The following is a 24,846-nucleotide window of genomic DNA, read 5'->3' as shown; positions in this document are numbered from 1 at the left end:
AATGTCAACTTAATTATTTCTGAGACCAGAGCAATGTATTGAGCCAATTATAAAGTTTATGTAATATGGGGTTACAAAGAAATACTTTACAATTCCTTTTTATCCCAGATAGCCTCAGTAAAGTAAAATAAGTTCTACCTTTGGAGTAGTCCCTTTATTTAGGGATTTGCACGGCTCTGCATGGGATGCCTCTTGTGAACTTGTGTGCAACTAGCCATAACTACAGGTCAATTTACTGCTTATACCAGCACTACTCAATAGTTTTGAGAATAAAAATTCCGATGCATTCAGATAATAAACTAAAGGTTTACACCCTTTTACCCCCTTTACCCTTTGACCTCATAAGGTGGGTATTAGAAAAACCAAGGATAATGATGTATACATTGACTCCCTGACCTGTTTTGACTACAAAAAGGAGGGTTCACTAACTGCATTCCCATGATGGTGGACAGAAAATATCGTTTAATAGAAAGAAGCTATAATATCAACCACGTTTTCTAGAAATGCTGCACTCTCTAAGCCTAGAGATGATTCAGTAAAGCCTCAGAGATATGAGATATTCATAGGAAGCTGCTGCAGCAGTCGCCATGTCTTGAAGAAATTCAACACTCGATCTCTTACATCAACCATCAAAGGATATTGGGTAGCCATAAGTATTTGAATTTTGTGGACTAAATTTTTGTTTTTCTGTGGATGTACAATGTCTTGTGCACCAAATTGGAGGAAGTTACAGAATCTTACACCTCCTTACTGGGATCTATCTCTTTTTCAAACCTCATCAAACTTCCATGCAAGCCCTTGTTGTAGGCTTCACTGCCAATCTTACACTGACGATAGTTTCTCAGCTGCAGATTACATCTTCAAGATGAATTAGCAAATGGCACTCTTTGTTTGATGGGAACTTACTTCCAAGGCTAGGCTTCATTGGGTCTCTTTCTGAACGTAACTTTATGGAAATGACCCAGGTGTGTGGAAGTCATGAATGCTTCGCTATGCCTTTTAACATTCCTTGCTAATCTTCTGTCACCCATACTGAAAATTGACTTCTCTTTGTATGGCAGTCATGGCTGTTTGTCACAATCCCAGTAGGACAAGAGATCTCATCTTCTTGACAGGCCACTCAAGAATCACATCTCTAATAATATGGTGTGTTACCGGCTCAGGTAGGTCCAAGTCAGGGACTATGAATGTGCATCATAAGGTGAATTAGCACAGTTTCCAGTTTATGCAGCCACAGCTAATTCCACTCCCTCTAAATGTAAGCCCTTTGAGGTGTTAATTTATCTTTTCAAAATTTTTATCTTTAGTATCAAGGGGTCAAGTTTTACCAACGGGGTTAGGTTTGAGGAAGTTTCAACTTGGTTTTCCCAAATTTTCCATCCTTTCTCATATTGATTTACGACATTCCTAATCAGGTATATCTTTAGTACACAGTATATTTCTCTTCTAAGTGATTCACATCATTTAGATATTGCCTTATTTTGCTTTAAACACTTTTCCTCCATTACACAGTCATTACTACAGGGTAATCAATTACTCAATCGTCTTATCTGAACTGAGGATCAGGCTATATTCACATGCAGGAAAAAATTGTACAAATATCGATTACTTGTATACAAGTTACACCTCCCAGCCTTATGACTTGTCTTTCTTGCTAAAATTCCATGAAGAAAAAGTATGCTGATATGTGCTGACGAATGGATACTCCATGTGGCGTTTGTGCAGTAGAGCCATTGTTACTACTACTTCAATTTTTCAGACAATACTTTGCAGTCTAGGAATGCTAAGGGTATGTGACTGATGGGTTTAATAGGGAAAAATAATATAATTTTGTTCCATAAAATTTTTCCCCTCATAAAAGATATTTCAATGATGGGAAAAGTTAACAATGAAATGGATAGAAACTATATTTTTAATGATGAAAAAGTTAACAATGAAATGGATAGAAACTATATTTTAATGATCAAAAAGTTAACAATGAAATGGATAGAAACTATATTTTAATTATGAAAAAGTTAACAATGAAATGGATAGAAACTATATTTTTAATAATGAAAAAGTTAACAATGAAATGGATAGAAACTATATTTTAATTATGAAAAAGTTAATAATGAAATGGATAGAAACTATTTTAATTATGAAAAAGTTAACAATGAAATGGATAGTCTTGACTTTAGAAAGGTGTCTTCTGCTTATTCACTTGAAAGGAGTTTCCTTATAGTGTGTCTGAAATAGCACTACCATTTTCTTTCATAACTCATGTTCCAATGTTTTTTTGTTAGTTTTCTTGGTTATATATTTAATTCTGTTTCTCTTACTTGAAGTGTATATTGAAGTACAATTAATTTAGTATTTGATATTTACAAGTCATCATATTTATGAGTGTAAATGTTATAACTATTTTTGCTTAATGTAAGTCTCATTATATTTACTTAAGAGTTTAGTTGTTCTAATAAAATCAGAGGTTTTAAGAAAAACATGGTGTTTCCTTCTAGCCCAAAGCTCTCCTTTTTCCATACCTTCCTGTACGATGTGGGCTTAATAATCCCCCACATTTTGGTGCCCAGACCCGGGAACACTCCCTCTAAGAAAATAAGTAAGTTGTGCAGTGAAGATAATGGAGAAGTTAAAGAAGACTAGGACTACATGTAGAGGGTGGGTGACAAGAGCTTCCAAGGCACTGAGTGACCTTCTGGAGTCTTCCACCACAACTATTAGTCAATTTGAGTATGCTATCAAGGAATACAACCAGAGACTAGCTAAGTTGGATGAAGTCCAAGAAGCAATAGAAATTGAGGTAGCTGAAGAAGAACTAGAACAACTTCTGGATGAAGCCCATGAGTTTAGAACAGTAAGTGTGCAGCCTAGGATACAAGCTGAAGACCAGATAAGGAAGTTAGCAGCAGCAGCATGTCCTGGTTCTAAAGCTGGCAGTATAAGTGGACAGTCTTCATCTCGAGAGTCAGATATCACCAATGTCAAGCTACCCAAGCTGGAGCTACCGAAGTTTAGTGGTGAAGTGACCCAATGGCAGTCCTTCTGGGATCAATATAATTCCCACATCGATGCAACAGACCTTCCAGTGATCAGTAAGTTCACTTATTTGCTGTCTTTGCTGGAGGGAGATGCCAGGAATGTAGTGAAGGGACTAGCTCATACCAGTGCTAATTACCAGGTTGCCTGCAAACTACTGAAGGAACGCTACTACAAGCCAGAAAGGATTATTTTTGCTCATGTCCAGGCATTGTTAAATGGTGAGGTCAACATTAATGTCAGCGGACCCAAGGGTGTGGCACAGCTCTGGAAATTACGAGATGACATTCTAATTCACATCCGCAGTTTGGTGGCGCTAGGCATCACAGGAAAACAATGTGAAGTGTTTCTTACACCTATCATCCTCTCCCGTTTGCCAAGTGAACTGCGGCTAGAGTGGGCCAGGGATGGTGATGGACATGAGAGTGATTTAGATTGGTTATTGACATTCTTAGACAAGGAAATTTTAAGATTAGAAAGGTCTGAAGCCTTTAAGGGAAAGAGCAGTGTTGAAGTAAAGAAAATTGAAAATAAGAGTTCTAAAGACAAGGTGTATTCAGCCGCAGCCCTTCATGCTTCGTCCAAGCAAGAAAACACAATGTGCAGTTTCTGTGCCAAGAAACACAAATCAGAAAACTGTTATGGTGTGCTAGAATTGAGTGGAAAGGAGCGAGGTGAAAAAATAAGAAGTTTAGGCCTATGTTTCAAGTGTTTGAAGAGTGGACACATGTCAAGAGACTGTAAAGCTCGTACAAGGTGTACAAAGTGTAACGGTGCCCTTCTACCTTAATGTGTGGCATTAGGCTGGAAATGAACCTTAAGAAGGAGGAAAGTGAAGCAAAGGAAGGTGCTATTGGCAGTGACAAGCCTGGCGATGTGGCACTTCTAACAGGGCAAGGTGGTAACTGTGCCATTTTACAAACTGCCAAAGTTCAGGTGAGTGGTAGTGATGGTACTGTTGTCACTGCTCAGGTAATGTTTGATAATGGTGCAGACAGGTCTTATATTAGTAGCAAATTTGTGAAGAAGTGTAAACCACAATGGATCACTAGTGCACCTATGCCATACTCTAGTTTTGGTGGTCATAGTAGTGGAAAAAATGAACACAGAAATGTTTTTTGGGCTCAAGCCATGGTGTCCTGATGGAAGGTTCCTTTTTGGTAGCTTCCTTGGGTATATAACTACTAAGATATTCCCAGAGAATTTAACCACAGGTTATCACAGAATTCTAACTTCTGGAGCGAGTATCCTAAAGGTTTCCCTTTTAAGACATCGTATATCAACAGGGGACGCATGTATCAACGCGCCACATAGCTATCTACACCCCGAGCAGAGTTAACACTTCGGTGTGTAAGGGCGGAGAATAGCTGGGAGCCGTTCCACAGCTAATCTCGTCCGTGGCTACTTTTGGTACTCGAGACGTAAACAAACGGGCGCCATTGCTAAATGACGTCATGTCCGTCCTCATCCTTCTGCAAGTAGCTCGCCTATCTTAGACAGATTTTCCCTACGCTCTTTTTATCTAACTGCATCTTCGTCATGTCGCTACCTTCGGCCTCGCCTTCTTTTGGAAAGTTGAGTACAAGGTTCCAGTATTGTTTAATTAAGCTCTGACCGTAAAGTAAATTTTACTTTTCGAGATATTTGATGTTTTGTGGCAGAGCTGTGCCTCACCGGACCCGCCATTTTATGGCGTCGTTGTTGTTCTGCATGCCTTATTTAGTTAGCCTCAACAACGCTTCCGGCCTTATTTACTAATCGATACTATTAGTTTATTTAGTCTTCATAGCTAGGAACTTTCTATATCGTGTTTTGACGCTTTTTATCGGTCATCGACTGACCCCATACCAGTTGGCTACTATAGCCCCCAGGCCAGAGCGCCTATATCAGTGTTCATGCATGATATTTATCAGTGATCCTAGGCTAACTTATGAAGATAGTGGCATTATTTTACAATACTTTTGACTGTGATGCAAGTGTTTTCGCCTTCAGGGACAATATAGGGGACAGGTTAGATAGTGTGTCTTTCTAACCTAACCTACAAGTAGGACCCCTATATGCTTCCTTCATCCCCTGCCTTAGGGCATCCCCTCTGTGTAGCCTTGCTCCCCCTACCAAGTAAGGGGATCAAGCTCATATCAGAGTATATTATCGCCTCTCTGTCCTCCCTAAGGGAATGATCCCCCCTTAGGGTTGCGTCCGAGAGTGAGGAACGGCTAGTCCTTCCTCTATTGCTGGGGCTAGGTCTCCGACCTTTCCTGCAATAGCGATACGTCTTCCATCCTTCCTAGTTCAGGACGTACATCCCTGCTCTAGGTTAGGTTTTGGAGGGGTTAGTTCTGTTCCTTGCTGAAACGATACCCATGCACCGTTTTCAGTCAAGCTGCCTTACCTTAGGCTAGGGAGTGTCCTCCCTTCCTCAGTGGCCGCTCTGGTACAGAACCCCCTCCATGGAAGACCCTTCTCTTCTCCCCTCCCCACCTATCTCTTGTATGGCCTAGCCTATACTTAGGTTAGTCTATACCCATCTGTCCCCTGTCCTACAACTCCTCCTTAGGGTGGAGTGATAGGGCTACCTTGAGCTTCTGTGTGCAGTCCGCTCTGGTACATATACCCTTCATAGTGTCCTATGGGGTTAGCCACTGGATGCGTTCTGTATGCAGGGGTTTTTCCCCCCCCCCCCGCTCTTGGGTGTCCCCTAGCCCTCCCTTGGGCTACCTTAGCTCCCGGTCCTCTGCGGCCCCTGCTTCTGGGTGATAGGGTCAGCCTCTATCGTGGGTACACCCACTCAGGCGGGATGTCTGGGGGTCCGTGGCCGGACCCCTACATCCCTCCTTCTGTCTCTTTCACTATCCGGGTGCCGGTCCCTTGCCGCCTCCACTGTCGGTGATACCCACCTCCTACCTTGGTGACTCATCCCTTAACCTCTCGGCCGCCAGTCCTCCGTGAGCCGGGGGACTGCCGCCTGCCGCCGGCTTCCAGCCGATGGCTCTCCCTCCTTCCTCATAGCTTGGTCGTCCGTCCGCCGGCCGGCCCCCGGAGTGCCGGCATCCGCCGCCGGCAGTCCGGTTCTGCTATAACCATCCTTGTTCCTGTCACCAAGCCGGCAACCTCCGGCTGCCGGAGCCGCCGCTTCCTCCGCCGGAGTGCCGCCGCTGTGCCGGCGGGCGCCACCCTGGTATTACTCTTGACTTCTATATTGTCTGTCCTAATGCCAGAAACTCTGCTGGAGCGGCCTCCGGCATGCCGGCGGTCTGCCGGTACCTTCCGGAGACGTCAAGGCGACTTGCACCCCCTTCTACTAGCTATCATCTGATATTGATAGCCCTACACTGCAACCAGATGACTTGTTTACGTAAATGGATCGGTATCTTATTACCGATCTATTGGTAGTCATGCTGTCTTCTTGCATATCACAGATTTCCAGCCCTTCCTCTGTGCATCACACCCTTTATCAAGTTAAAATTAATGATTAATATTAACTTTAGTTTAAGAGTCATTCCTATGACCCCCCCCATGCTCATTTTCTCTTTCTTTTACAGGAGGAGCAGATGAAATGTGATTACGACTTCTGCGCCGTGAAACGCCCGCACTTCTACGGGCATACGGCGTGTAGGACCCACGCCCCTTGTGCCAACAAGAAAGGGGATTTGAAGTTCTGGGACCCGCAGAACTGTATGGTCTGCCAGTATCGCCTAGTCGATGCCTTTCATAATCCTCCCTCAGCGGAGGTCAGGGACACTTCTCGGGATAAGCTACGCAAGTGGGTGCGTGGCTTCCAGAAGAACGCCACTGGACCATACCTGGCCACTGAAGAAATGAGGTCCCTTCTGTTCCCAAAGGCCTCCCCCGATTCTGTGGTGCCCAAAGAACTGATCCCCACTGTCCAGATCACGGTGGAACCAGACGTAGTCATGGCCCACTCCATGCACGAGTGCCACCTGGATTCCGAGAACGACGAACATATGTCGGATATTTCGGAGGGTACGGAGAAGACCCTTATGGCTCAAGGTGCGGAAGATGAAGAGGACCAGGTGGATTACACCGAGTCGGAGCAGGAGGTCGCTCCGCCTTCCATCACCGCCCCTACTCCTACACCGACGGAAGTGTCTCCCATCTACCTCCGCTACCCCGGAACCCATTCCATCCGTCCAAGAGATGTTCCGGATGATCAAAGCCATTATGGACGACAGGATTAAGGAAACTCACGAGTTCATCAGGTCCATGAAGGGGTCCAAAGAACCGAAGAAGTTCTCGGTTAAGGATCTCCCTGCATGTTCACATGCCAACCCCTGGAGATATGCCGAGCATATGGTTATCGCGACCGGCAGGATCTTTATCAGCGATAAGATCGGCACGGTCCCCCTGGAAGATGTGGAGTTCTTCCCAAACTTTGAGGCTTACCCGGACTGTTACGTCCGGCTTCGTTCTGAACCTGCCTCTAAAGAAGAGACCAAACCCAAGGAGGAGATAGTGTTCGATCTCTCGAAGGCCCAGGCTATGCTAGCCACCGCATTTAAAAGTAGGGGTTTTACCTGCTCTAAGCTTCCGGCCCTGAGCAAGAAGCACCCTACTTACGTCGCACCCGACGATGCAGTCCTTCCCTTCATGGAAAAGGCCTTCGCTGCGTGCCACAAGGCTGTGGAAGAAGGAAAACCCTGCCCTGCACTGGAGGAGTGCAGACCCTTCTCCATAGTAACTCCCCCCGATGCTCGACACTGGAAGGATATCCAGCATACATTCGTGGTGGGAAAGCTAGATCCTGACGTAGCCGGACGTCAGTTTAACGAAGACCTCCCGAAACTCAACGACCACCTCCTTCGTCGGGAACAAGATACGAAGGAGAGGCTTGCAGCATCCATGTCCCACCAGGTACAACTTGATATCATGGCTTGTGACACCAGAGTCCCAGACCACTACATGGTACTCGCCAAATCCCACATGGCAACCCTGGTGAAGGATTTGTATCACTTCATGAAGGCTCGGAGAGCCTGTCGGAAATTCGTGTTCTCAGGTGCCACTGTGAAACACGAACCCCGGAGGCTGATTTCCTCCAACATCTGGGGTAAGCACCTCTTTCCCTCTGACCTCGTGAAAGAGATCACCGACAAGGCCGCCACGGAGAACAGGAACCTTCTCCACAAGTGGGGCATGTCGAAGAAGAGGAAATCCTCCCAGGACGACGGACCTCAACCTAAGAGGAAATCCTCCAAGCAGAAACCCCAGCAACGTCAACAGAGACGGCAGTTTCCGGGACCCGCTACTCCCCAAGTGGCAGCTCAGCCACAGCAGACCTTTCAGCTGGTCACCCAACCGGTCTTGTCACAGTCGCCGGTTTTCACCCCTGCTTTCGAGCAACAGACGACTACCTTTCGTCCCAAAGGTAGAGGCTCAAACAGAGGTGCAGGCAGAGATGCATCTCGCCGTCCCTCCAGAGGCAGAGGAGGAAGTGTCCGAGGCAGTAAACCCTCGGGACACCAGAAGCAATGAAGTGCTTCCGGTGGGAGGAAGACTCCGCCAATTCCAGGATCGTTGGACCTTCGATCCCTGGGCGCACAGCATCGTCAAGAAGGGTCTAGGCTGGAGTTGGACTCAACCACCCCCAACCTTCCAGCAATTCTTCCAACAATCAACCCCCCTTCTGGAAGAGTATGTCCTAGATCTCTTGAACAAGAAGGTGATAAGGAGGGTAAAGTCCACCAGGTTCCAAGGGAGACTGTTTTGCGTCCCCAAGAAAGACTCCGACAGACTCAGAGTCATTCTGGACTTATCCCCCCCCAACAAGTTCATAGCGAACGACAAGTTCAAGATGCTGACTCTTCAACAGATAAGGACCCTTCTGCCTCGAGGTTCTTACACGGTCTCCATAGACCTGGCGGATGCCTACTGGCACGTCGCTTCCTCCTACCTAGGATTTCGACTCCAAAGGAAAAGCTACGCCTTCCGGGCCATGCCCTTCGGCCTCAATGTGGCCCCTCGGATCTTCACAAAGCTGGCGGACGCCATAGTACAACAGCTCCGCCTCCGAGACGTCCAGGTGATGGCCTACCTCGACGACTGGCTAGTCTGGGCTCCATCGCCCGAGGATTGTTTAAAATCCTGCAGCAAAGTCACCCAGTACCTAGAACACCTGGGATTCAAGATAAACGTGAAGAAATCTCGCCTCTCTCCAGCTCAGAAGTTCCAATGGTTAGGAATCCAATGGAACCTTCAGTCACACCGCCTTTCCATCCCCCAGAAGAAAAGGAAGGAAATAGCAGGGTCTGTCAAGCGACTACTGAAATCCAAGCGGATCTCAAGACGCCAGCAGGAACGAGTTCTAGGCTCTCTACAGTTCGCCTCAGTGACAAACCCGGTGCTTCGTGCACAGCTAAAGGATGCCGCGGGAGTCTGGAGACGTTCTGCATCCATCGCTCGAAGAGACCTCAAGAGACGGCTCCCAAACAGACTTCGACTTCTCCTCAAGCCGTGGTCGGAAGCAAAGGCCCTGAAAAGGTCCATTCCTCTTCAACACCCACCTCCATCACTCAACATCCACACGGACGCTTCGCTGGAGGGTTGGGGAGGTCACTCCCACCAAAAACAGGCTCAAGGCACATGGTCTCCCCTATTCAAGACGTTTCACATCAACATCTTGGAGGCCATGGCGGTCCTTCTAACTCTGAAGAAACTCTCCCCGCCTCCCTCGATCCATATTCGTCTAACCCTAGACAACTCGGTGGTAGTTCGATGTCTCAATCGCCAAGGCTGAAGATCGCCCCAGATAAATCAGGTGCTCCTGACAATCTCCCGTCTGGCAGAGAAGAAGAAATGGCACCTGTCTGCAGTTCACCTACAAGGATTCCGCAACGTGACGGCGGACGCTCTATCTTGGACAAGCCCGATAGAGTCGGAATGGTCTCTAGACGCAAGATCATTCTCCTTCATCTCTCACCAAGTCCCAGAACTTCAGATCGATCTCTTCGCAACGAGCGACAACAATCAACTTCCTCGGTATGTGGCCCCGTACGAGGACCCCAAGGCAGAAGCAGTGGATGCCATGTCACTGGACTGGAACAGATGGTCCAAGATCTACCTGTTCCCTCCCACCAACCTTCTGCCGAAAGTCCTCTCCAAGCTGAGAACCTTCAAAGGGACAGCGGCCCTAGTGGCTCCCAAGTGGCCCCGGAGCAACTGGTACCCCCTGGTCCTGGAGCTGCAGCCCACGCTGATCCCTCTCCCGGGCCCAGTTCTCTCCCAACAAGTACAGAAGTCGACTGTCTTCGCTTCATCATCGAAAATCAAGGACCTTCATCTCATGATTTTCTCTCCCTAGCCGCAAAGAAGAGGTTTGGGATCTCGAAGAAAAGTCTAGACTTCCTCGAGGAATACAAGACCGAATCCACAAGACGGCAATACGAATCATCTTGGAGAAAATGGGTCTCATTCGTCAAGGCAAAAAATCCTAAGGAAATCACCATTGATTTCTGCATGTCCTTCTTTATTCACCTTCATGGACAGGGATTAGCAGCCAATACGATCTCTACTTGCAAATCGGCCTTGACTAGACCACTGTTGTATGCCTTCCAAATTGATCTGTCCAGCGACATCTTCAATAAACTGCCGAAAGCATGCGCTCGTCTACGCCCAGCACCCCCACCGAAACCGATCTCCTGGTCATTGAACAAGGTGCTCCAATTCGCCTCCAACTTGGATAATGATTCATGCCCTCTCAAGGATCTGACTCAGAAAGTTATATTTCTCTTTGCTCTTGCTTCAGGAGCCCGAGTCAGCGAAATAGTGGCATTATCAAGAGAAGAGGGTCACATCCTGTTTACTGATTCAGGAGACATTACCCTCTCCCCGGATCCGACGTTTCTCGCCAAAAACGAATTACCCACCAAAAGATGGGGCCCCTGGAGAATATGCCCCCTGAAGGAAGATGCCTCTCTATGCCCAGTAGAGAGCCTCAAGGTCTATCTTCGCAGAACTTCGAACTTTGGTGGAGGCCAACTCTTCAAAGGAGAAACATCGGGCAGCGACCTGTCACTGAAACAACTAAGAGCGAAAATCACCTACTTCATTCGCAGAGCGGATCCTGACAGTACACCCGCCGGTCACGATCCTAGAAGAGTTGCATCGTCTCCGAATTTCTTTCAGAGTATGGACTTCGAAAGCCTTAAAAGCTTCACAGGCTGGAAGTCCTCGCGTGTTTTCTTCAAACATTATGCGAAACAAGTGCACGAAGTCAAACATTTTGTGGTAGCCGCAGGTAGTGTTATGAAACCTGCACCTAACTCTGCATAGAACAGCGAGTTACTTGGGACTCTAACTCTTCGGGTGCCTATGTTGACCCTCGAGCGATACGTAGTGATGTCGAAAACACTTAGTGCTTTCTTATAACTGTTCTTATCCCAGGTGAAATGTCATAGTCGTCACACAAGTGCCGCATGCCTAGAGCATGATGTGTTTTATTTAAAGACTGACGTTCCTCGAGAACGAGTGCCTACTAATAAATTTGAAATTCCCTTTCAGATTCAAGAGCAAGTCTTTATTACTATGTACATTATAATTTACTGTAAATTAACTTTACTTATTACTGCAATTCATTTAATTTTCTGCAATTGTGAAATAAAATTCCTATTTTTGGGCTCAAGCCATGGCGTCCTGATGGAAGGTTCCTTTTTGGTAGCTTCCTTGGGTAAATAACTACTAAGATATTCCCAGAGAATTTAACCACAGGTTATCACAGAATTCTAACTTCTGGAGCGAATATCCTAAAGGTTTCCCTTTTAAGACATCGTATATCAACAGGGGACGCATGTATTAACGCGCCACATAGCTATCTACACCCCGATCAGAGTTAATGCTTCGGTGTGTAAGGGCTGAGAATAGCTGGGAGCCGTTCCATAGCTAATCTCATTCGTGGCTACTACTGATACTCGAGACGTAAACAAACGGGCGCCATTGCTTAAATGACGTCACGTCCGTCTTTATCCTTTGTTCAGTAGCTCGCCCTACTTAGACGGATTTTCCCTGTGCTTTACTTATCGCTTTGCATTTACGTAATGTCGCTACCTTCAGCCTCGCCTTCTTCTGGAAAGTTGAGTACAAGGTTCCAGTATTGTTTAGTTAAGCTCTGACCGTAAAGTAAATATTACTTTCCGAGATAATTGCTGTTTTGTGGCAGAGCTGTGCCTCTACCGGACCCGCCATTTTATGGCGTCGTTGTTGTTATGCATGCCTTATTTAGTTAGCCATAACAACGCTTCCGGCCTTATTTACTAATCGAATACATTAGTTTATTTAGTCTTCATAGCTAGGAACTTTTATATCGTGTTTCGACGCTTTTTATCGGTCATCGATTGACCTCATACCAGTCGGCTACTATAGCCCCCAGGCCAGAGCGCCTGTATATAAGTGTCCATGCATGATTTTATTAGTGATCCTAGGCTAAGTTATGAAGATAGTGGCATTATTTTACAATACTTTCAACCGTGATGCAAGTGTTTTTTCGCCTTCAGGGACCATATAGGGGATAGGTTAGTTAGTGTCCCTTCCTAACCTATCCTCCTTGTAGGACCCCTATATGCTTCCTTCATCCCCTGCCTTGGCACTCCCTCTGTTTAGCCTTGATTTCCTTTCTGAGTAAGGGGATCAAGTGTCTAATGGAGTATTCATCGCCTCTCAGTCCTCCCTAAGGGAATGACCCCCCCTTAGGGTTGCGTCCGAGAGTGAGGTTAGGCTAGCCTTCCTCTATGGCTAGGAATAGTCTATGACCGTCTTGCCATAGCGATATGTCTTCTATCCTTCCTAGTTCAGGGCTCCTAGCCCTGTTCTAGGTTAGGTTTTGGAAGGTTATTCTGTCCCCTGCTGAAACTGTACCCATGCACTGTTTCAGCCTGGCGGCCTTATCTTAGGTTAGGGAGTGTCCTCCCTTTCCCTAGTGGCCGCTCTTGTACAGAACCCCTTCCTTGGAAGACTCTTCTCTTCTCCCCTCCCCACCTATCTCTTGTATAGCCTAGCCTACACTTAGGTTAGTCTATACCCATCTGTCCCCTGTCCTACAACTCCTCCTTAGGGCGGAGTGATAGGGCTACCTTGAGCTTCCTTGTGCAGTCCGCTCTGGTACATATACCCTTCATAGTGTCCTATGGGGTTAGCCACTGGATGCGTTCTGCATGTGGAGGTATCTCCCCTCTTGGGTGTCCCCTAGCCCTCCCTTGGGCTACCCTAGCCCCCGGTCCCCTGCGACCCCAGCTCCTGGGTGATAGAGCCTGCCTCTATCATGGGTACACCCTCTCAGGGGGGGATGTTTGGATTCCATGACTGGACTTCTTACATCCCTCCCCCTGTCTCTCTCTCTATCCGGGTGCCGGTCCCTTGCCGCCTCCACTGTCGGCGATACCTGCCTCCTACCTTGGTGACTCTCCCCTACCCTCATGCCGCCAGCCCCTCCGCTTGCCGGGGGACTGTCGACCGCCGCCGGCTCCCGCCGACGGCCTTCCTCCTTCCTCCTAGCTTCACCGTCCGCCTGCCGGTCGTCCACCGGAGTGCCGGCATTCACTGCCGGCAACCTGGTTCAGCTATAACCATCCTTATCCCAGTCACCAATCCGGCATCCTCCGGCTGCCGGAGCCGCCGCTCCTCTGCCGGCGTGCCGCCGTTGTGCCGGCGGCCGCCACCCTGGCTTTACTCTTGACTTACATTTTGTCTGTCCTAATGCCAGAAACTCTGCTGGAGCGGCCTCCGGCGTGCCGGAGGTCTGCCGGAACCTCCCGGAGGCGTCAAGGATACTTGCACCCCCTTCTCCTAGCTATCACTTGTATACTGATAGCCCTACACTGCAAACAGATAGCCTGTTTACACTCTTTAGATCAGTGCCTTGGTACTGTTCTATTAGTAATCATGCTGTCCCTTTGCATTCTTCAATATTCCAGCATGCTGCGTGCATCTTAGCGCGGCTGGTTGCCGGAAGCAGTTACCCTAAGGGACCTGTTAGCTCCCAAATTGGGGACTGAGTGATCTCAGTCCCAAACTTATCCTTGGTTTTCCATGGAATTCCATTGCCCTGTGGAATTTCAGGGAATACTATCCTGTGCCTTCGGCCATTTCGGATTACCCAGGGATAATGCTTGCGGTAGCCAGACGGGCGAGATGCATGGAGTATGTTCTCTTTTTCTACTTCAATCTCTATGCATCACACCCTTTCTTTAAGTTAATATTAATGATTAATGTTAACTTAGCTTAAGAACCATTCTTATGACTCCCCCATACTCATTTTCTCTTTCTTCCACAGGAGGAGCAGATGAAGTGTGACTTCGACTTCTGCGCTGTGAAACGCCCGCACTTCTACGGGCATACGGCTTGCAGGACTCACGCCCCTTTTGCTAACAAGAAAGGGGATCTGAAATTCTGGGACCCACTGAATTGTACGGTCTGCCAGGCTCAACTAGTTGATGCCTTCCATAACCCTCCCTCAGCGGAGGTCAGGGACACTTCTCGGGAGAAGCTACGCAAGTGGGTGCGTGGCTTCCAGAAGAATGCCACCGGACCGTACTTGGCCACTGAAGAAATGAGGTCACTCTTGTTCCCTAAGGCCTCCCCTGATTCAGTGGTACCCAAGGATGTGATTCCCACTGTCCAAATTACAGTGGAACCTGATGTTGTCATGGCTCAGTCCCTGCACGAGTGCCGCCTGGATTCTGAAGATGACGAACATATGTCGGACGTCTCGGAAGACACAGAGAAGACTCTTATGGCTCAAGGAGCTGAAGATGATGAAGACCAGGTGGAATACGCCGAGTCGGAGCAAGAGGTCGCTCCTCCTTCCATCTCCGCTCCTCGTCCTACACCGACGGAAGTATCTATCCCGTCTACCTCCACGACCCCGGATCCCTCTTCTTCCACTCAAGAAATGATCCGGTTGATTAGAGCCGTCATGGACGACAGGCTAAAGGAGAATCAGGAGTTCATCAGGTCCATGATGGGATCCAGAGAACCGAAGAGGATTTCGGTTAAGGATCTCCCCGCTTGCTCACATGCCAACCCGTGGAGGTATGCTGAGCATATGGTTATCGCGACCGGCAGGATCTTTATCAGCGACAAGATCGGCACGGTCCCTTTGGAAGACGTGGAGTTCTTCCCAAACTTTGAGGCCTACCCGGACTGTTACGTCCGACTTCGTTCTGAACCTGCCTCTAAGGAAGAGACCGAACCGAAGGAAGAGATAGTGTTCGATCTCCCGAAGGCCCAGGCTATGCTAGCCAACACATTCAAGAGTAGGGGTTTTACCTGCTCTAAGCTTCCGGCCCTGAGCAAGAAGCACCTTACTTATGTCGCACCTGAAAATGCGGTTCTTCCATTCTTGGAAAAGGCCTTCACTGCGTGCCTTAAAGCTGTGGAAGAGGGGAAAGCCTGCCCTGCACTGGAGGAGTGCAGACCCTTCTCCATAGTCACTCCCCCTGACGCTCGACACTGGAAGGATATCCAGCACACTTTCGTCGTGGGAAAGCTAGATCCTGACGTCGCCGGACGTCAGTTTAACGAAGACCTCCCTAAGCTCAACGATCACCTCCTTCGTCGGGAACAAGATACGAAGGAGAGGCTCGCAGCATCTATGTCTCACCAAGTCCAACTTGAAATTATGGCCTGTGACACCAGAGTACCAGACCACTACATGGTACTCTCCAAATCCCACATGACAACCGTGATGAAGGACTTGTACCACTTCATAAAGGCTCGGAGAGCCTGTCGTGAATTCGTGTTCGCAGGTGCCACTGTGAAACACGAACCCCGGAGGCTGATTTCCTCCAACATCTGGGGCAAACACCTCTTTCCTTCTGACCTTGTGAAGGAAATCACCGACAAAGCCGCCACGGAGAATAGGAACCTTCTCCACAAGTGGGGCATGTCAAGAAAAAGGAAACCCTCTCAGGACGACGGACCTCAACCTAAGAGGAAATCCCAAAAACAGAAACCCCAGCAACGTCAACCAAGACGTCAGTTTCCGGGACCCGCTACCTCCCAAGTGGCAGCTCAGCCACAACAGACCTTTCAATTGGTCACCCAACCGGTGTTGTCACAGTCACCGGTCTTCACCCCTGCTTTCGAGCAACAGACAACTACCTTTCGTCCCAAAGGTAGAGGCTCAAACAGAGGTGCAAGCAGAGACGCATCTCGCCGTCCCTCCAGAGGCAGAGGAGGAAAGGGAACTAGCGGCCGAGGCAGCAAGCCCTCGGGACACCAGAAGCAATGAAGTGCTTCCGGTGGGAGGAAGACTCCGCCAATTCCAGGATCGTTGGACCTTCGATCCCTGGGCACACAGCATCGTCAAGAAGGGTCTAGGCTGGAGTTGGACTCAACCACCCCCAACCTTCCAGCAATTCTTCCAACAATCAACCCCCCTTCTGGAAGAATATGTCCTAGATCTCTTGAACAAGAAGGTGATAAGGAAGGTAAAGTCCACCAGGTTCCAAGGGAGACTGTTTTGTGTCCCCAAGAAAGACTCCGACAAACTCAGAGTCATTCTGGACTTATCCCCCCTCAACAAGTTCATAGCGAACGACAAGTTCAAGATGCTGACTCTTCAACAGATAAGGACCCTTCTGCCTCGAGGTTCCTACACGGTCTCCATAGACCTGGCGGATGCCTACTGGCACGTTCCAATGAACCATCACGCTTCCTCCTACCTAGGATTTCGACTCCAAAGGAAAAGCTACGCCTTCCGGGCCATGCCCTTCGGCCTCAACGTGGCCCCTCGGATCTTCACAAAGCTGGCGGACGCCATAGTACAACAGCTCCGCCTCCGAAACGTCCAGGTGATGGCCTACCTCGACGACTGGCTAGTCTGGGCTCCATCGCCCGAAGATTGTGTAAAATCTTGCAACAAAGTCACCCAGTACCTAGAACACCTGGGATTCAAGATCAACGAGAAGAAATCTCGCCTCTCTCCAGCTCAGAAGTTCCAGTGGTTGGGAATCCAATGGAACCTTCAGTCAAACCGCCTTTCCATCCCCCAGAAGAAAAGGAAGGAAATAGCAGGGTCTGTCAAGCGACTGCTGAAATCCAAACGAATTTCAAGACGCCAGCAGGAACGAGTTCTAGGCTCTCTACAGTTCGCCTCAGTAACAAACCCAGTGCTTCGTGCACAGCTAAAGGATGCCGCGGGAGTCTGGAGACGTTCTGCATCCATCGCTCGAAGAGACCTCAAGAGACGGCTTCCAAACAGACTTCGACTTCTCCTAAAGCCGTGGTTAGAAGCAAAGGCCCTGAAAAGGTCCATTCCTCTCCAACACCCTCCTCCATCACTCAACATCCACACGGACGCTTCGCTGGAGGGTTGGGGAGGTCACTCCCACCAAAAACAGGCTCAAGGCACCTGGTCTCCCCTGTTCAAGACGTTCCATATAAACATCTTGGAGGCCATGGCGGTCCTTCTAACTCTGAAGAAATTATCCCCGCCGCCCTCGATCCACATTCGTCTAACCCTAGACAACTCGGTGGTAGTTCGTTGTCTCAATCGCCAAGGCTCAAGATCGCCCCAGATAAATCAGGTGCTTCTCCCAATCTTCTGTCTGGCGGAGAAGAAGAAGTGGCACCTGTCTGCAGTTCACCTACAAGGATTCCGCAACGTGACAGCGGATGCTCTATCGCGGACAAACCCGATAGAGTCGGAATGGTCTCTAGACGCAAGATCATTCTCCTTCATCTCTCACCAAGTCCCAGAACTTCAGATAGATCTCTTTGCAACGAGCGACAACAATCAACTTCCTCGGTATGTGGCCCCGTACGAGGACCCCAAGGCAGAAGCAGTGAATGCCATGTCACTGGACTGGAACAGATGGTCCAAGATCTACCTGTTCCCTCCCACCAACCTTCTGTTGAAAGTCCTCTCCAAACTGAGAACCTTCAAAGGGACAGCGGCCCTAGTGGCTCCCAAGTGGCCCCGGAGCAACTGGTACCCCCCTGGTCCTGGAGCTGCAGCCCAAGCTGATCCCTCTCCCGGGCCCAGTTCTCTCCCAACAAGTACAGAAGTCGACTGTCTTCGCTTCATCATCGAAAATCAAGGACCTTAATCTCATGATTTTCTCTCCCTAGCCGCAAAGAAGAGGTTTGGGATCTCGAAGAAAAGTCTGGACTTCCTAGAGGAATACAAGACCGAATCCACAAGACGGCAATACGAATCATCCTGGAGGAAATGGGTCTCCTTCGTCAAGACAAAAAATCCTAAAGAAATCACGATTGATTTCTGCATGTCCTTCTTTATTCACCTTCATGGACAGGGATTAGCAGCCAATACGATTTCAACCTGCAAATCAGCCTTGACCAGACCAATTCTATATGCTTTCCAAATTGATCTGTCCAGCGACATCTTCAATAAACTACCGAAAGCATGTGCTCGCCTACGCCCAGCACCCCCACCGAAACCGATCTCCTGGTCACTAGACAAGGTGCTCCATTTCGCCTCCAACTTGGATAATGATTCATGCCCTCTCAAGGATCTGACTCAGAAAGTTATATTTCTCTTTGCTCTTGCTTCGGGAGCTCGAGTCAGCGAAATAGTGGCATTATCAAGAGAAGACGGACACATCCTGTTTACCGATACAGGAGACGTTACCCTCTCCCCTGATCCGACGTTTCTCGCCAAAAATGAATTACCCACCAAAAGATGGGGCCCCTGGAGAATATGCCCCCTGAAGGAAGATGCCTCTCTATGCCCAGTAGAGAGCCTCAAGGTCTATCTTCGCAGAACTTCGAACTTTGGTGGAGGCCAACTCTTCAAAGGAGAAACATCGGGCAGCGACCTGTCACTGAAACAATTAAGAGCGAAAATCACCTACTTCATTCGCAGAGCAGATCCTGACAGTACACCCGCTGGTCATGATCCTAGGAAAGTTGCATCATCTCTGAATTTCTTTCAGAGTATGGACTTTGAAAGCCTTAAAAACTTTACAGGCTGGAAGTCCTTGCGCGTTTTCTTTAAACATTATGCGAAACAAGTGCACGAAATCAAACATTTTGTGGTAGCCGCAGGTAGTGTTATGAAACCTGCACCTAACTCTGCGTAGAACAGTGAGTTACTTGGGACTCTAACTCTTCGGGTGCCTATGTTGACCCTCGAGCGATACATAGTGATGTCGAAAACACTTAGTGCTTTTATAACTGTTCTTATCCCAGGTGAAATGTCATAGTTGTCACACATGTGCCACATGCCCTGAGCATGATGTGTTTTATTCAAAGACTTGCGTTCCTCGAGAACGAGTGCCTACTAATAAACTTGAAATTCCTTTTCAGATTCAAGAGCAAGTCTTTATTACTATGTGCATTATAATTACTGTAAATGAACTTTACTTATTGCTGTAATTTACTTAATTTCTGCATTTGTGAAATAAAATTTCTATTTTATTATCTGTGCGTCTCAATCAGCTCCTACTTACTATGAAATACATGCCTGTCATAGTTTTATTATCCCCTTTTCCTTATGGTTATGGAGAAATTAAGATACTAACTCTTAATTTATATTCACTCTGATCATGTAATGTTCCAATACGAATACTTACTCTTCATACCCTGGAGATGAATCATCTTTCTCAACATACAGTGCCCAACCACCACTGGTCTGCTTTTCAGAATGTTCCTATACAAATACCAAACATTCAGCTTCATCTCCAAGTTCTTCAAGTTCTTCTATCAGGATGAATAGCCCTTCAATACCACTTTGACGTCGGCATGGCCCGTGGGAACTTCACTGCCAAGGGGGGCAGGATGCTTCTTCCCTACGGTTCTTTACCAAGATTACTATGCTAATTTGTCAATGCCTTGGCACTTACTATTAGGGGAAAATCTACCACGATACATTGATTCTCTGGTATTCTTCCATCAGGACGCCATGGCTTGAGCCCAAAAAACGGATTTTGAGCGAAGCGAAAAATCTATTTTTGGGTGAGATAGCCATGGCGTCCTGATGGACCCTCCCTGCTACTTCGTCCAGTTTTAAGGTCCCACCCTGCTCTGCTGTATCATGGTGATGGGCAAGCAACTGGCTTCAGGATAAAGACGGACGTGACGTCATTTAAGCAATGGCGCCCGTTTGTTTACGTCTCGAGTATCAGTAGTAGCCACGAATGAGATTAGCTATGGAACGGCTCCCAGCTATTCTCAGCCCTTACACACCGAAGCATTAACTCTGTTCGGGGTTTAGATAGCTATGTGGCGCGTTAATACATGCGTCCCCTGTTGATATACGATGTCTTAAAAGGGAAACCTTTAGGATACTCGCTCCAGAAGTTAGAATTCTGTGATAACCTGTGGTTAAATTCTCTGGGAATATCTTAGTAGTTATTTACCCAAGGAAGCTACCAAAAAGGAACCTTCCATCAGGACGCCATGGCTATCTCACCCAAAAATAGATTTTTCGCTTCGCTCAAAATCCGTTTTTATTAATTGTGCGTCTCAATCCGCTCCTACTTATACTATGAAATACATGCTTGTCATAGTTTTATTATCCCCTTCCCTATGGTTCATGGAGATACTAAGGTCCTAACCCTTAATATATATTCACCTTTGCAATGTAATATTCCAATAAGAATACTTACTCTTCATACCCTAGAGACGAAACTATCCTTCTCTACATACAGTGTCCAACCACCACTTGTCTGCCTTCGAGAATGTTCCGATACGAATGCCAACCATTCAGTCTCGTCTCCAAGTTCTTCAGGTTCTTCTAGCAAGGTGAATAGCCCTTCGATAACCACTTTGATCTCGGCATAGCCCGTGGGAACTTCACTGCCAAGGGGGGCAGGAAGATTCTTCCCTACGGTTCTTTTATTAAGATTACTATGCTACATTGTTCAAAGCCTTTGGCACTTACCCAATAGGGGAAAATCTACCACGATACATTGATTCTCTGGGATTCTTCCATCAGGACGCCATGGCTTGAGCCCAAAAAACGGATTTTGAGCGAAGCGAAAAATCTATTTTTGGGTGAGATAGCCATGGCGTCCTGATGGACCCTCCCTGCTACTTCGTCCAGTTTTTAGGTCCCACCCTGCTCTGCTGTATCATGGTGATCGGCAAGCAACTGGCTTCAGGATAAAGACGGACGTGACGTCATTTAGCAATGGCGCCCGTTTGTTTACGTCTCGAGTACCAAAAGTAGCCACGGACGAGATTAGCTGTGGAACGGCTCCCAGCTATTCTCCGCCCTTACACACCGAAGTGTTAACTCTGTTCGGGGTGTAGATAGCTATGTGGCGCGTTAATACATGCGTCCCCTGTTGATATACGATGTCTTAAAAGGGAAACCTTTAGGATACTCGCTCCAGAAGTTAGAATTCTGTGATAACCTGTGGTTAAATTCTCTGGGAATATCTTAGTAGTTATATACCCAAGGAAGCTACCAAAAAGGAACCTTCCATCAGGACGCCATGGCTATCTCACCCAAAAATAGATTTTTCGCTTCGCTCAAAATCCGTTTATGAGTTAAAGTTGTGGGACTCTGACAAGAAGGTGGTACGTATTATTGCTGCGGAGATTCCCAGAATATGTCAACCCTTGGTTAGGCCTATTGTACCAGATTCAGTGCTTAACTCTTTCTCTCATGTTGTATTAGCTGATGATTACCACCATGATTCTCCCATTGAGATTGATATACTGATTGGTCTAGATTTCTACTGGACACTGATTTCTCCTGTAGATGCCTTCCAAATTAACCATGTCGTAGCCATGAAGTCTCTCTTTGGTTATGTCTTGAGTGGCAGGCTGTATAAAACCAATGACTCTTGTACCTACTCTGTACCACAATTATTGTGTATCTCCTCTGTTTCAGATTCAGATTTGTGTAAGTTTTGGGATTTGGAAACTGTAGGGGTTAAGCCTAGGGAACTTGCTGAAAGTTATAGTGAAACCAAAGTTTTCAAAGAATTTGAGAGTACTGTGAAGTTTGTGAATGGTCGCTATGAGGTTGCACTGCCATGGAAGGATGATTCTGCTAAGGAAAGGCTTTTAAATAATGTTGCCATAGCCCATAAAAGGTTAGGTAGGCTAATGGTTAAGTTAGAACACGATAAGGAGCTTAAGAAAGAGTATCAAAAGGTGTTTGATAGTTATGAGTCTGATCACATAATAGAAGAGGTACCAAGGCAGGAAATTTCAGGTGTGAATCCTGTGTACTATATGCCTCATCGTCCAGTAGTTAAGTTAAGTAGTTCAAGTACTAAGATAAGACCTGTATTTGATGCCTCTGCCTCTTGTTACAATGGTGTATCATTGAATGACTGTTTGTCCTCAGGCCCATCACTCAACCCTGACTTGGTTGAGGTGCTCATTCGTTTTCGTCGTTGGCCCATTGCTGTTACAGCTGATATAAGAAAGGCCTTTTTGCAAATTAGTGTACAAGAGAAAGACAGAGATGTTCATAGATTTTTGTGGCCAAGAGACGATGGTACAATACGGCACATGAGATTCACACGTGTACCCTTTGGTAACACAGCGAGCCCATTTCTGTTAAATGCCACAATCAAACATCATTTGGATAAGTATCCCCCAACTAGTGTAGTGCAAGATTTGAAGGCTAACATGTATACAGACAATTGGTTGAGTGGTGCGGATTCTGCTGTAGGAGCAGCTGATAAATTTTGTGAAGCCCGTAGCATTTTAGCTGATGCTAGTATGGACCTTACAAAACTTATGTGACAAGGCACCCTTTATAAATTCTGATGAACCCAATACTGTATTAGGCCTGAAGTGGTGTAACTTGCTGGACAGTTTTTCCTTTGATGGCATAAACTCAGATTCCTTTGTAGAAGTAGTCTCTACTAAGCGAAGTATCCTTAGTGTGATAGCTAAGATTTTTTACCCTTTAGGGTTAATTAGTCCATATGTTATGTATGGCAAGATACTTTTTCAGGAACTCTGGAAACTGGGTTTGACTTGGGATCAAGAAATGCCATCAGAGTTGAAGCTAAAGTTTCAAAGATGGCTCCTTAGTAGTGAGCAATTTAAGAATTATCAGATAGATAGATGTTATTTTTCACCAAAGGCCTGGGGGAAGCTTAGTCATATGGAGCTACATGGGTTTGGTGATGCCTCTGAAAAGGGCTATGGGGCTTGTGTGTACCTGCGAGTGCCTGTGGAGAACGGCTCATACAAGGTGTCATTAGTGTCCTCCAAGTCAAGAGTTGCTCCCATGAAGACAATTACATTGCCGAGGTTAGAACTCATGGGATGTCTTTTGTGTTCACGATTAGTCAACTTTGTGAAGAATACCCTTAACCTAGATAACTGTGTTAGAGTTAGGTGTTGGACAGATTCTACCATTGCTCTGTCATGGATTCAAAGAGATGTTAGTAAGAAGGACCTATTTGTAGCTAATCGGGTAAAGGAAATCAGAGAGTTAACACCTCCCAGTTGCTGGCAACATTGTGTAAGTAAGGACAATCCAGCTGACCTGATAACACGAGGTCTGTTGGCAGACAAGCTTGTGGATAGTAATATGTGGCTCTATGGGCCTAGTATGTTAAAAGAATCCCAATACCAGGAAAGGGAAGGTAAACCAGTTAAGTATAAAGATGAAATAGGCATAGAAAGTACTGCTGTCTGTCTTAATGTACAAGGCATGCCAGACAACCCTTTTATAGATTTAGATCGATACAGTAAATTAAGCAAGGTGTTAAGAGTTACAGCTTATGTCTTAAGATTTATCATAAATTGTAGAAATAGTAATAACAAAGTGGCAGGCCCTCTAATTACTGAAGAGATTTATTTTGCTAAGTTGAAGTTGATTTACTGCATCCAAAGAGAAGTGTTTTCTGCAGAAATAAAGGTACTTTTGGGTAAAAAGGCTATCCCTCAATGGTCTAAATTAAGAAATCTTGACCCCTTTCTAGATGATAAAGGCTTAATAAGAATTAGGGGACGTCTTGAGTTTTCTAACTTGGACTATGACGCTAAACATCCTGTTATAATTCCAAAGGGTCAATTTGCTAAACTGTTGATCAGATTTCAGCACAGGTTTTTAAAGCATGCAGGTGTGGATACTGTAATTTCATCCCTACGAAATAACTTTTGGATTATAGGAATGAGGAGATTAGCTAAGACAGTAATAAAGGAATGTTTAAGTTGCCGTTGGCATGATTCAAAACCTTGTAGTCAGCCTGTGGCTCCATTACCTAAAGAAAGAGTAAGGGCTTCTCCACCCTTTGATGTAACAAGCTTAGATTATGCAGGCCCCCTCTTTTGTGCTGATTGTCCTAGTAAGAAATTTTATGTATTGTTGTTCACTTGTGGTGTTGTAAGAGCCGTACACCTAGAGCTTACAGAATCTTTATCCTTGCCTGACTGTTTATTGGCTATAAGAAGATTTGTTGCCGGGAGAAGTTTACCTAGTGTTATATATTCAGATAATGCAAAGACTTTTGTAGCTGCTAGGTATGAAGTACAAAGGCTGTATGGCCACTTGGCTCCTAAATGGAACTTTATTGCCCCTCGTGCTCCCTGGTGGGGGGGTGCTGGTGGGAGAGACTCATTAGGTCAGTTAAGCTTGCCTTGAGAAAGACACTGAATCTGAACTATGTAAGTAAGAGTGAATTAGAAACTATACTAGTAGAAATAGAGTCCTGTATTAATTCCAGACCATTGACCTATGTAAGTGATGAACTTGACTCCATTCATTATCTCACTCCATCACATTTTATCCTAGGAAGAGCCCCACACTGTAAATCCTTAATAAATGTTGACCCATGTAAGGTGACTTCCAGGGACTTGAATGAAAGAGAAGTTTTAAGAAACAAGAACCTAGAACATTTTTGGAAAATTTGGAGTAACAATTATATA

The 24,846-nt window shown here is 46.6% G+C and overlaps 2 protein-coding genes across 4 annotated transcripts in view; one reads left to right on the top strand and one right to left on the bottom strand.

Annotated features, from left to right (window-relative positions):
* LOC137624386 (TOG array regulator of axonemal microtubules protein 1) overlaps positions 1 to 24,846 on the bottom strand; it is a 674,340-nt gene that overhangs the window by 33,907 nt on the left and 615,587 nt on the right. The window lies entirely within an intron of this gene.
* On the top strand, positions 2,480 to 3,823 carry LOC137625061 (uncharacterized). The gene has a single exon (XM_068355992.1). It carries the CDS (start codon positions 2,618 to 2,620, stop codon positions 3,821 to 3,823), a length of 1,206 nt encoding a protein of 401 aa, XP_068212093.1. The 5' UTR covers positions 2,480 to 2,617.

This window comes from Palaemon carinicauda, chromosome 31 (assembly GCF_036898095.1).
Source record: "Palaemon carinicauda isolate YSFRI2023 chromosome 31, ASM3689809v2, whole genome shotgun sequence".
NCBI classification, from domain to species: Eukaryota; Metazoa; Arthropoda; class Malacostraca; order Decapoda; family Palaemonidae; genus Palaemon; species Palaemon carinicauda.
Note: the sequence above shows the minus strand (reverse complement) of the source record. Positions and strands in the feature narration are given on the sequence as shown.